The sequence below is a fragment of the Brassica oleracea genome, chromosome C4, assembly GCF_000695525.1.
Source record: "Brassica oleracea var. oleracea cultivar TO1000 chromosome C4, BOL, whole genome shotgun sequence".
NCBI lineage: Eukaryota > Viridiplantae > Streptophyta > Magnoliopsida > Brassicales > Brassicaceae > Brassica > Brassica oleracea.
In genome coordinates, this window is record NC_027751.1 from 34,321,032 (window position 1) to 34,334,879 (window position 13,848).

A 13,848-nucleotide genomic window follows, 5' to 3' on the forward strand; every position below is an offset into this window, starting at 1 on the left:
ACATTGCTTAGCATTAAGATCAGTTTTGTTTTAACAATCGTCAGTTTTGTTCATCTCTCAACAATTTGTACTTTAGAGAAAGAGTTTAAAGATGATGAGCTACCCCCATTTTCAGATATTGGATTGGTTCTATGTTCAGTTTTGTTTTAACAATCGTCAGTGTTTTTTTCTCAACTATTTTACATTCTGTCTTTTATAAACTTTGCACGTTGCAGCATATTCAATTATTTTATCATTTTTGTGATTTCTCTTCTTTTTTGTCATCTTGTGATTTCTTTTGAAAGGGCTACTGAATAGCAAGAATATCTTTCTTGGTTTATTTACCAAATCAACATGTTTTAAATTATATATAGGTCGAATAACAGATTCCTTTATATAAAAAGTATAATATCTTCAGAACACAAAATTCAAAATTGATCTATGAAAACGTCCAAAGTAAAAGACATTTGAAGAGTTGGACGGCAATGTATTTTCCATATTATAGTTTTTTTGGAAGATGGATGTGTGTTTATAAAGCAAGTAGATATCAATTTGCCGGTGGAACTGAAGATCGATTTTTTTTAGTTTGATTTAAGTACATAGGTTCGAGTGTATATATATATGTAATTCCACATTTAGTAATGCTTTGCAATACATGAATTTCTTTATGTATATTTAAGCACAATGATCATGGGAACTAACACTGTAAACTGTTGCAAGAGAAACATAACAGCTACACAAACCTTGCAATAAAAAATGAATTTGATAAAAATGTTACTAATCACATTGCCCGTCTAAAAAAGAAGAAGATAGTTTTAATAAAATGTCAGTAAAATCTTCTCGTTCTATGCTTATTGGTACTGATTCTAGCATTCTTATTAAAATTAAGAGTTATTATTGGTTTGATAATGTCTAATAACATATACAATCCATTGTTATTCAAAAAATTTAATTTTTAATGATTCTATAATTCTATCAAATTCTAATGTTATTGAATTGGAATTCTTAACCATTTAACTTACAAAACAAAATTTTCAAAATAATGCATACATATTCAAGATTTTTAAAATCATTATAATAAAATAGTTTCATTGACTTTTTAATATAGAGCCATTTTAATACTCTTTACAAATTTAACAAATCTGTTGATTTTAAGACACTCTAACTAAATTCAATTCACACTATGTCTCCAAATTATAATAGAACTCAAGTATCATCTACAAATATTGCAATGTAATACATGGAGAATTAACATCCGACAATCAATTTTACTACAAACCATACTACTTTAACATAACAAAGTAATCATTTTTTATTCCCATACGCAGTACGGGGTAGTATACTAGTATTGAATAATTGAGAAGCCATTAACTATTATGTATATAATTAGGCGCAAGCGCATAAATAAAAACAATAACTTTTGTTTTTACAATCATTTTATGGTAAGTAAATCTAAACAATTATTTTTATTTATTTTGTATGGTATATAATTAAATTTAAATAATGTTAAGGACATCAAAATGCTATTCTATTACTCAACCTTGAGATGGTTTGAGAATCCAGACCAAAATAGAAAAACCAACAAAAACTATATTCCTATGAAAAGCTCGAGCAGTCTTGGCTAACGTGTCTGCTATCCGGTTGTGTGCTCTCGGTATGTGCATGATCTTAAAGTCCTGGAATTTTCCATGAATTAGTGATAGCTCTCCTAGTTTTGTTGAGAAGCTTGGCCGAGATGACGGATCCCAAATCATTGAAATGATATCCTGGAAGTCTGTTCCGAATTTCTGGCATGTTGTGTGGTGAAGCATATTCTCTATGGACCAAATAAGAGCATCTAATTCTGAATGCAAATGTGATAATCGTCTCCCTTTTTTTTCGCAACCCTAGGAGTTGTTGTTTTCCAAATCGTTTAGCAATACCCAACCATACCCACTATATTGTGATTCCGAAGACCATGATCCATCTACCAAACAAATACTCTGGATATGACTTGTGCATTTTTGTGTATGCTATGGTGGTTATGCATTTTCTGAAGTTCTTGAGTTAGCATCAAACTTATGCTAGCCCGAATTACCCTAGAGCTAATCGTCTCTCTCAAATAAGAGATCGGATTGTAGTATTTAGGGATCAAATTCACAGGGAGTGTGGACACACAATAGACTATGAGAAATCAGAGTTTAGGTAGGTAATAAATATAAAAGCAGTAAATTAATAAAGCAATAAATATATGTTGTAAGTAATATGGGATAAGCTCTAGACTTAGGGTTTCAGGTAATCAAAACTATGAGTTATAGATGCTAAGGATGTGTGATTTACCATCCTAGAACTCGAATGCAATAGTAAGATATCCAACTCTCTCTGTGAGTCTAATCAGATGTCTAAATCCTATATTCCAACTCCTGCATGCGAATAAGGAACGAGTGTCAATCGATACTACAGATTTTTGATCGATACTACAGAGTGTCAATCGATACTTATTTTGACAAGCATTAACGCTCAAATCGATATGTTCATTAAAGTAATTAAACTAGCTCTCGCATGCGCCTAACAACCTAGCTCAGCATAATTATATTCAAGTAATGAACTCACTTTCCTGGTTGTTAATTATCCTAAGTCCAAGGTTCTAGTTAGCTAATCTAGAACACAAGCAGTTAGATCAATTATGTGAATGATCAAATTAAATCACCCTAGCAGTTCTATGTTTCAATAATTCATCAAAACTCTAATAAACCATAAATCTAACATGATGATTACTCATACATAATTAAGCAAGACATAAAAAATAACTAAATGAATTTCATAAATAGATAGAGTAATAGATACTGGAGCTCCAATACAAAGCTCTGAAAGAGTCTTGATCTTCTCTCCAAACTAAACACTTCTAAATAAATATGTCTTCTAAAGCGTGTCTGCCTAAACAATGGCTTAGAAACTATATATACTAGGGGCATTGCCCCTGTGCAAGCGCGGGGTTGTGGACAGAGTTTTTTTTTCATCTCAATATTTGATAGGGTTATTGTAGTTGTGAATTTTGCGGTTTGGATTGATCATTGTTTTTCAAGTTTTTTATTGTTATAGGGTTAGAGTTGTGATGCTGAACTATGTAGGTATTGTTCTCCACTTATGAAGGACTAAACTGTATTAATAATGTGATTGATATAGTTCGTGGTGTTGCTTGTTGTGTCACTGAGACTTATTTTTTGTTTGTCTTTTTAATTTGTTTCTTGTATTGTTGAGAGTACATAAATCATATTAAGGTTGTTGAGAGTATCTTTTGTTTCTGAATATTTTTTTTCCAGCTTAGTTGTGTAAGTTGTGTGTATTAAGTAATAATTTTTATTATCCTTATTATGTTTGTTATATGTTTTATTTTTATTTTTTAACTTGTTGCTTTTACCGGACCTTTAAAACAAATACATGAAGACTTGTAGAAATAACTATAAAATGAGTGACAATTCTGAGTATTTGGGCCTTAATGGGTTTTAAACGAATTTATGTATTTCTCATAAGAAGACAATAGCATTGGCCTGTTGACATTGGACATGTAAGATATTTTCATAAGACAAGAGTAGTGAGCAGGTGGAGATGTTGTTGCCGCCTTTGTGTCTGTTGGGATTGTCTCTTGTATCTCTTGGTGTGCATGTGTTTGTTTCTCTTTTATTTGATGGGTAACATGTAAACAAAAATCGTTGTTAGTTGTATTTATCAGGGTTCATAACTTGCTATGTTTTTTTGTTTAGGTGATTTCACTGATCTTGGTTGTCGTCTTCGTCTTCTTCGTAAGCATCTGCGAAAGTAAGTTTGTAGATTGTTAAATAGCTGGCTGTGCAGTTTGTATTTGTTTAGCTGACTCGATGTATGTGTCGTTGAGTTTTAGTTGAGGTGATTGGTTTGGTATATTTGTTTTGAAGTTTATTTATAAGATTAGACAAAAAAAAAGAGATGATCATTAATGATTCATATTTTTGGGGATTCTAGTTTTTGGTGTTTTGATTGTTTGGGTTATTGTGATTTCTTTTAAGCTGTAAAATAAAGGTTTGTACGAAATTAGTTTGATGAGTAAGGGAGATAAATAGATGACCACAGATCTTCGGTAGGAAATATTTTTGATCATTGATGTTAGCCCAATATATACAGTAATATGAAGGGAATTGTGTGTTGATTGTTTCTTACGGGTCAATGAGGAGACGGATAACGACTCGAACTGTTTCTTTGGTGAGGTCAGAGCCCTAGACAGAACGGATTTGCCCATCCACATCTGCGAGTTTAAATATCAGTTATGATATCTAACAATAATATAAACTCAGCTGCAATATGATAATATACATGAGAGTTCAAGGTTTATGTTCGCAATCACTTGGAAATTGTCGAACAGCCTAATCATGACTGGAGATTAATCTCAGGAGCACCCGTGATGACTTCATCAATAATGGTTGGTGGGATGAATGAGGAATGGATGATCAGTTATCTTGTACATTCTTGAGCACCTAGCAACCTCAAAACGATCGACTTTCACAGTAGAACCGACTTTCAGAGATGGCTTGTAATGATTAGCACGTCCGGCGGGAATGTACCCATCAATCACAGAATCTGTAAATAATATTATTCAACAAAGAATAAGGAAATCAAATAAAAACAATTATGTTAGATAGGTGTGATAGATCGAAGATTAACATTGATTCTGCTAGAGTATCGTTTCCTGATGAACATTAATTCCTCTCTCTTCTCTCTTCTCTAAATCTTTTCTTTCTTTTAGTTTATTTTATTTTTCCTGATGAACATTGATTCTGCTAGAGTATCGTTTCTGTTCATCCCTTTTTCTTTTTTTCTGCAAAGTGTAGGCGAAGAACGAGGTCACATGAAATTTTCTACCCCTCGCTTTCAGCTTTGTGGGATCACCCATTTGAATTAAAATAGTGGGGTCATAGGAAATTTTCCTACCCTTCTGCATCTTAGGAAATCATCTCAATCTTTTCTTTTCTTTTCTTAGATGCCAAAGTGAGGTGAGATGTAAACCATAAACACACAGACTTTTACCTTCTAGACTTGCAGGAGGAATCTGATCAAGGGAAGAGGGTGGTATTGGTTTTAGGATGATTCATTAGTTTAATCTATCCCTACTGGTGAAACAATTGTGAAGATTAATCCAATATCCAGTTTCTCTTCTGGTTCGGATTTTGCGTGGAAAGTATTATCAACTAAGTTTGCCTTTTCAAATTAGTGTTGTAGATACCTCTTCATATGTATGGACTTTCTTATCAGCCATAAGGAAATTGCTAATTTTATTGATTAGACAGAAGATTCATCCAGGGTTTGATGTAAAGGCATGGAGGATCCTTAGATTATAACTACACCTGCAATGTCAAATGTTCTTGTTGTCCATCCTAGAATGACAATTATCGATTTCATTATAGATGATTCAAAGGAATGTGATATTGAAATAATGGAGAACTTCATTGCACAAGAAGATATATTGTGATTCAGAACTAGGCCATAAGGCGGTCCTTACATCGAAACACATATTTTTAGAGCTTTACAAAAAGTGTGATATACCATGGATTTTACCACTTTTAGACCATGGTATATATATACTTTTAGAGTCTATTATATGTGTTTGGAGTCTGTTTTAGAGTATTTTCAGGTTCAGGTACGTTCTGGAGAACTTTGGTGATTTTGGAGTTTTTTGAGGTGTAGAACTGCATAGATGCGTTAGATGTTTAACTATGGATGGAAACCTTCCCACGGTGAGATTTATCTGATCTTGTGACACAAGATATAGCTTTGAGTTATATTTCCAATGTCACTCGTTTGAGGTCAATCAGCATGCTATAGAATAAGTTATGCTTTTTTTTTGCTGAAGAGTGGTACGTCTACCTCGCGAGAGGAAGCTGTAGAGAAAATGAAGGAGTGTCGATCGACGGCACCCTTGGTGTTGATCGACAGTGATTCCAGAACAAGAGCCGAGTATATTTCAAGATCGACTTAGGCCTAGAAGCCACCACAAAATTACCAGAATGACCCTGGACGATTTGAAACCCTATTTATGTGTTTTCTAAGCCATTGTTGGCGGCTAAGCTTTTTTACGTTTTCCTCTATTCATTGTTCTTAGTTTTGGGGTTGGAGAGAAGAGAGAAAATCCTTCAGATTCCTCTTGGAACTCCATTGGTTTTGGTTTATTATTGATTTTTATTTCATCTATTCATTCTATGATTTCTGTGACAACTATCATGTCAGAGTATATCCACCTACTACGTTTAGGGATTTTCTAGGGTTTGAATGAAATTATGAATTATAGGATTGCTAGGTTGTTTATATATTCCTACACCAGGGTAAATTGTAATAATAGGATCTGGAAAAATTGGAAAAGAACGAGAGTGTGACTGATTATTTGAACCTAGAATCGTAGGACAATTGGGAGGCACTAGAGTGTAATCCCGAATCGTGTTGGATTTGATACCTAGGCGCATACGAGAGTTGGTCTAGGAATTTAGTCGAACATTATCGATCTGAGCGTTAATGCTTATCTGAGGAAGCATCGATAGATACCTAGTCAATAGTATCGATCGACGCTCATTCTTTGTTCGCATGCGAGAGCTGGAACAAAGACTTAGTCATCTGATTAGTAATTTCATGCAAGAGCTGAATTACTTATTTATTGAAGTCGAGTTCTACAATCAACCCTAAGCATCTATAGATTATAGTTCTGATAACTTAAATGAAACCCTAAGTCTAGCAACCCATCCTTCCATCACAACAAACTCCTGATTTACTGCTTTATTATTGACTGCTTATATATTATTTGATCTAGCATAGTCTGAAGCTAAAGTCTATTGTGTGAGATATCGAGTCTCTGTGGATATGATCCTTAAGTACTGCAACCGATCTCTTATTTGAGAGAGTTTCTCTTGAAGGTTAATTTGATCATATCAGAGTGGTGCACTATTAAGTTTGGATAATGAGATCACATACATATCGTAAGGTCGAAGAAGATGTCGTATATTCAGAGCCAAGTATAACGCAGTTCCAAGCCTTCACTTGGAAAATTAATGCTCTTCAAAATATATGTCATTTTATATGACAATAAGTCACATGACATGTGGCTATCATAAAGAATTTGACTCCTCATCATACGCAATATAACAATATTTGTCTAGATATAGGGAACATGATGAGTCTGTAACTCATGTTGTTTTTGAATGTCACCATGTTTACAAGCATGGGCCTTAACAGCTAGGTCTTCTAATTCGAATATATTCCTTGTCTCCAGTATAATATGGATTATATTGTTTTCTGAAGAACAATATTGAAGATTCAAAACTGGACAAAGATCATTATTCGTGGATAATCTGGTATCTCATGAAAGATAAAATGATAAATTGTTCAGAGAGATTGACTCACTTGAGCCGATCAGATATGCATGCATAAGGAGAATGTATTGTTAGGCATGGTTCACGAAAAATTCACCAGCAGTTAGTTTGAGTCAACCACTACCAACATTAATATCTCAAGCATTATGATTAGAGAATATATGTTTGATAGATGATTTTTGGACCTCCAAATCGATCTTTAGTGGCTGGGTTGGAAATATACTTCTCGATAAACCTAACTTATGGATACATAAAATCAAAGACGAAGGGAATCTGATTTGCACTCAGATATAGAAATATTTGGTTGGATAATGGGAAGCATGTTACATCACTTACGTGCCATCAGACTAAAAGGACCTCATGTATGCTCGATTTTTTCAAAAAAGTTGAAAGAGATAACAGAGCTGCGAAGAAGATTTCACGATACTATACATACGTCGGAGATAGAATGCGATTAATAATTCTTTAGGTAGAACTGCTTGATAGAACTGCACTGTTAGTTATTATATTTTGATTTATCTACCCAACTCATTTTTTGACTAATAAAATAACTTTTTTGTGGTTGACAAAAAAAAAACTTTTGTTGTGAGGAAAAAAATTACAGAAAATAATAAATATAAAATACCACTTCTTAGAAATTAAAAGTATAAAACTCAACAACAAACGGTTACAAAGTTTGTCTTTTATTTTACCCTTCTTTATTATTTTACAGAATTTAATAATCGGAGCCTGGAAGTTAATTCTTTTTTTTTTCCACTGAAATTTTATTAAACGGGTCATGGTCCAAACTGGACCAAGCCCAACATAACAAACAAAGGCTCAAACTACAGGCCCAAATATAACAAACTTCTTGGGCCGTAAGCCCAAAAGTAAGAAACCCGTTGAGGAAGGTATCGCGTCCCACCACGTGGACGAACGCCCGGCGTCCTGAAACACACGTCAAGGAGAGAGCAGACCGCCTTCCACCGGCGAAGAGGGGAGACTCGACGGAACTCCGCCGTCAAGTAGAGCCTTACCGATGAAGAGCAGCTCACTAAGAAACCATCTTCACGGTTGTTCAAGTCGCACACCGGATCTATGTTTCCAGAAGAACCAATCGCCTACAATCGATCCCACCACCGTCGATCTTCCTGCTAGAAAAAACTGTCACCTTTAATGATAGGTCGAAGCTCGAAGATGAACCGGCTCGCGAGGAGGAGAGGAAGCGATGACATCGAGGCTGAGGAAAGAGAGGTGATTGGGCAGAGAAGAACGGAAAACATTGATCAACGAAACCGGGAGAACCCCGGAGTAAAGCCGCCGTCGCCATCGAGAAGAGCGTGACGCGGAGTCAAAAGCCGGACAGCTCCGTCGAAGAGACCGCAAACCACCGGAGGCAAAAGCCGGCTATACTCGTCGAACTAACCGAGTATACCAGAGGCAGAATCGCCAAAAGAAACCGGCGACAGTCAAAGGAGCTTTATCTCGATTTCTTCTTCGTGAAGGATCCTAGAAAGAGAACGAAGAAGAGAGAGAAGCCCATTTAGCCTGGAAGTTAATTCATTGTTGAAGTTTTTTTAGGAATCTTTTTTTTTTAAACGGTAGTCAAAAGAAGAATCCTGCATTCTTGCCACATGTCACTGTTCCGTAAGCCAGCCGTCACTTGAAGTAACCGCTTGTTAATTTATTATGTAGGCGGTCCCCCCCAAGTCAACTCTGGCTTCTTTGCTTCCACTCAATCTGCTTACGCAACTCAACAAATACGCAGGCTCGCATCAGTAAATACATACATGTGTATACATACATATCTTTATAGAGATGCTCAAATATCAGAATCGTGCCTTTTAAGGAAATTGTAGCTTGCAGAATCACATATGTACTTATCCCATCCTATGTTTTTTTTTTTGCTTTAAGTTTTACTTATCCCATCCTATGTTTCCACAAATTCTTCTTTCTTTTTTTCTGAACACCCCACAAATTCTTCTTATAATCGTTTTTCTCCACATCATCTCTTTTGTCTCTTTTCCCATAGATATTCACCAATAATTCTTGCTAAATTATTGTTCACCCGAATATTCCCAGTTTTTTCTCTATCTTCTTGTTCTATATAAAGAAATACCACAATTCTCATTATTACACAGCGGAAATCTCTTTGTCCTGAGTTTATGTTGTAGATCAGAATGAGATTCTTACTGAAAGTTCTTGCCTTTGTGACACTACTTTTAGTGTTTCTAATAACAACAGAATCAGCTCCTGAATCTGCTCTTATCACCAAACTTCCTGGCTTCAGTGGCACTTTTCCTTCAAAACACTACTCCGGGTAAAAATTGAGTTCTCTGTTTTCTTTCTTTCGAGCTGTATATATTATATAGGCCGAAAACTCGAGTAACGTCATTTGAAACGTGTACAATGGCCAAAACTGAGTTCTCGTTTATTATCAATTTTGTAGTTTAGAAAACGTTCTATCTTTTTGCATTTTTGAGGTTCTATGTTATTCTTTGGTTTTGATGTTAAAGGTACGTCACAATTGATAAGGAGCATGGGAAAAATCTGTGGTATTACTTTGTTGAATCAGAGATGAATCCTTCGAAAGATCCGGTCGTACTCTGGCTCAATGGTGGTCCAGGTTGCTCAAGCATGGATGGATTTGTATACGAGCATGGTCCTTTCAATTTCGAACCAGCAAAGACAAATTATAGTCTCCCACTCCTGCATCTTAATCCTTATAGTTGGTCAAAGGTAAATTTTCGAAGTTTATAAATCGTATCAATATCTACTGTTTCCTTTCCCTAGTTGTAAATAATGTTTTCATGTACGATTGTTTTCATTATCAGGTGTCTAACATGATATACCTTGATTCACCTGTTGGTGTGGGATTCTCTTACTCAAAGAACGAATCTGACTACATAACCGGTGATATGAAAACCGCGGTTGACTCTCACGCGTTCCTTCTCAAGGTAAATCAAACAAATATTTACATTCAAAGATTGAACTTAATTCAATGAACTCATAAATATACCGTAGTATAATTTTTTAAGAGCTCCTTTTTAATTAAATGTTCTGTACTTCTATTGGAAAAATAGTTATATATTTTTAAGTTTTTAAAGCTTTTCACAGAAATTACCATGAAAACTTTAACAACTAATGGAATTTCAAAAAATAAAAAACAAATAAATTTTGAAAAAGAAAAAAATGATTTTCAAATACTAATTCCAGTAACAAAAATAACCAAAAGAGTTCTTCAGAAATTAAAATTGTTAAGATAGAAATGTATCTCTTTGAATAACCCACACCCCAAGTATTTGGGTGTTATTCAGATCACTAAATGCTTCTTCCGAATGTTACTTACCAGTGGTTCCAGATGTTTCCCGAGTTTCAGTCAAATCCGTTTTACATCTCTGGAGAATCTTATGCCGGAGTTTACGTCCCAACTCTGGCTTCAGAAGTTGTCAAAGGTAATTTACCTTCTCCTTTCATGTATAAATATAATCGACCATACATCTTCCTGATCTTTTTCCTCCATTTTGTTTGGTTATGTTGCAGGGAACAAAGAAGGGTTAAAGCCGGCTCTTAATTTAAAGGTAGCATAGAAAACGAGTTAGGATTCAGTTTCATGAATTCTCGTTTGGTCTCATACAAGGATTGGATGATCTGTTCTTTTTACGGTACAGGGATATTTGGTTGGAAATGGAGTTGCAGATTCCATGTATGACGGAAACGCTCTTATCCCGTTTGCACACGGGATGGGCCTGATCTCTGATCAGCTCTTTGAGGTTTTCTCAATGGATTCTTACTTGTTCTTCCACTCTTTTTTCTGGTTAATAAATCTAACACCTAGGGAGAAAACCCGCAGCACGTTACAAAAGCTTGCAATGGAAATTTCTACGACAATTTTAGCCCTGATTGCGAGGAACAGATGGCTAAAGTTTCAATGGTAAATATAATGTTTTCCAAGATGTTAATTTAAAGACATTAAAAAAATAGAGAAATTCCCTATCTAGGGTTATTGGTTCTATGATTTTCAAACCTGTATTTAAATCATGTGTTATTGGTTTAATGATTTATAAATTCTAGATGTCAAAAAAAAAAAAAAAAATTCTATATCAAATCAAGTGTTATTCAATCGTACGGATTTACTAATAAATTTGATTTTATAATGGATTTGAATGAATTTGTTTGGATTTTTTTGTTAAAAATACAAAGACATTTATAAATACTATATGGATTTCTAAATCAATCAAAATATATAAACCAAAAATTAAAAAAGTTTTTGTCACAAATATAGATCTTAAAAATAAAAATGACCAAAACATACTTAATTTTTTTATCAAAAAAGGTAAATATACACTTATATACCTAGGGTTAATTAATCTAGACATTAGGATTTAGAGTTAAGGAGTGGAGTTTAGGGTTTAGGGTTTAGGGTTTAAAGTTTAGGGTTTAGGGTTTAGACTTTAGGGTTTAGGGTTTAGAGCTGAGGAATAAATTTTGGGGATAGAATTTCAAATTTTAAAAAATAAAAAAAATTAAAATTTTTAAAATAAAAAATGTTATTTTGGTCATTTTAGTTTTTGAGGTCTAATTTTATGATAAAAACTTAAAAATGTCTATCTGAGAGAATTAACCTTAAGAATATTGTGTGATCAAAGTTTTCATTTTTTTTCAGGATATTGACAGGTTGAACATATACAACATTCTTGAGCCATGTTACCATGGAACATCCCTATCCGCATTTGACATCAAATCGCTGCCTTCAACTCTTCTGCAGTTAGGCAAAATCGAAAAACCTTTGGCTGTAAGAAAAAGAATGTTTGGTCGGGCGTGGCCTGTTCGTGCGCCTATTCTTCCAGGCATTGTTCCTAGCTGGTCTCAACTCCTTGCTGACGTTTCTGTTCCTTGCATCGTAAGTAAACAAGAAAAAAAATAGTGGCTCTCTCTCTCTCTCTCTCTCTACTTCATAGTAAAAGATGAAACAGTCTACGTTTTATATTTGCAGGATGATAGAGTTGCAACAGCTTGGCTAAACGATCCAGCGATTAGGAAAGCTATTCATGCTAAAGAGGTCTCAAACTCTGTTTTGATCTTATTGCTATATTATATTAAGAAAATATTACTGATGTGCTTGAAAATATTACAGGAGAGCGAGATAGGAAGATGGGTACTCTGCACTGGTAAGCTATCGTTCCATCACGATGCAGGAAGTATGATCAGCTTCCATAGAAACCTCACTCTAAGTGGATATAGAGCTCTCATTTACAGGTACTTCAAACAAAACTTATAACAATGATTCTGACGCCTGTAGTTTCGAAAATAATGAATCAAGTTTTGATTTGAAGCGGTGATCACGATATGTGTGTTCCATTTACTGGCTCTGAAGCTTGGACACATTCTCTTGGATACAAGGTGATTGATGAATGGAGGGCATGGATATCAAATGACCAAGTCGCAGGGTAAACTTTTCTTTGTGTAGTAATATTTTCTGGAGCCCAAAATGTTTTCTACAATTGTTGCATATTTTTTGTGCAGGTATACCGAAGGATATGCAAACAATCTAACAGTTTTAACCATAAAGGCACTGAATCACAATTCTCTACTGAAATTGGAAAAATGGTTGCCAAGTCTATATTCGTATGATGTTATTATCTTTGTGTTGGTAATTTCAGGGTGCAGGACATACAGTTCCTGAGTACAAACCGCGGGAGGCTTTGGATTTCTATAGCCGATTTCTAGCAGGAAGCAAGATTTAAGAGAGATCTCTATTGAAAAATAAGTACAGAGCATCATATCGTGTATTGACTCGTTTAAATAAAAAAAAGGAGCATGTGCCATTTAGCTTGTGAATGGTTGATTCTTCATTCTTCATGATAAAACACCATGCATACCTCTTCTTCCAGTAAAATGCTTGCCGTTTCTTACTTCAACAGATGGGCTCTTTGCCTTTCAGAAAAAGTCTACATATTTACAAGAATGCTCCTGATAAGTTTTTGCCTAGAATATATATATGTTGTGCCATTGTTTACACAAAAACACACACACACGGAAACTCAGAATAGGTTTTTAGCTTAAGGTTTTGGTGAGAAGCTCTAAGAACTCTTTCAGAGTATTGTATTGGAACTCGAGTTTTTCTATCTCTATCCAATTATGAAATTCATTCAGTTTATCTCAATGTCTTGTTTGATTATGTCTAAGTAAATACCTTTTTAGACTTTTGGTTTATATAGTTATGAGGAATTATTGATATTAGAACTGCTAAGGTGATAAATTGACATCATTCACAGAGTTAGGACTTATTGCTTGCATTCTAGAGTAGCTAACTAGGATCATGATTCAGGAGTTGACAACTATGAGAGTAGGCTCATACCTGATAGTAATTCTGTTGAGCTAAGTTATTAGGCGCATGCGAGCCGCTGCTTTGGAAGCTGAGAACGCTGCAGCTAATGTAGCAAACGCTGAGGCTGCTCGACCTAGAACGTTGGCTGACTACACTGCTACGAAAAACACTATCGGATTTCAAAGTAGC

General features: G+C 34.7%; 1 protein-coding gene across 3 annotated transcripts; it reads left to right on the forward strand.

Annotated features, from left to right (window-relative positions):
- The first annotated feature begins 9,170 nt into the window (after positions 1-9,170).
- Positions 9,171-13,488, forward strand: LOC106336942 (serine carboxypeptidase-like 20). Of its 3 annotated transcripts, none has more exons than XM_013775929.1 (12): positions 9,171-9,648; positions 9,845-10,067; positions 10,163-10,285; positions 10,681-10,783; positions 10,872-10,909; positions 11,000-11,101; positions 11,182-11,262; positions 11,995-12,231; positions 12,325-12,587; positions 12,665-12,778; positions 12,855-12,900; positions 12,992-13,243. In XM_013775929.1, exons 1-12 carry the CDS (start codon positions 9,509-9,511, stop codon positions 13,073-13,075), a joined length of 1,554 nt encoding a protein of 517 aa, XP_013631383.1. In that variant the 5' UTR covers positions 9,171-9,508; the 3' UTR covers positions 13,076-13,243. The 3 variants fall into 3 exon arrangements, with proteins under 3 accessions (XP_013631383.1, XP_013631384.1, XP_013631385.1); XM_013775930.1 differs by having other exon boundaries at positions 9,172-9,648; positions 12,325-12,390; positions 12,466-12,587; positions 12,855-13,488; XM_013775931.1 differs by lacking the exon at positions 12,855-12,900 and having other exon boundaries at positions 9,173-9,648; positions 12,325-12,390; positions 12,466-12,587.
- Positions 13,489-13,848: the final 360 nt, after the last annotated feature.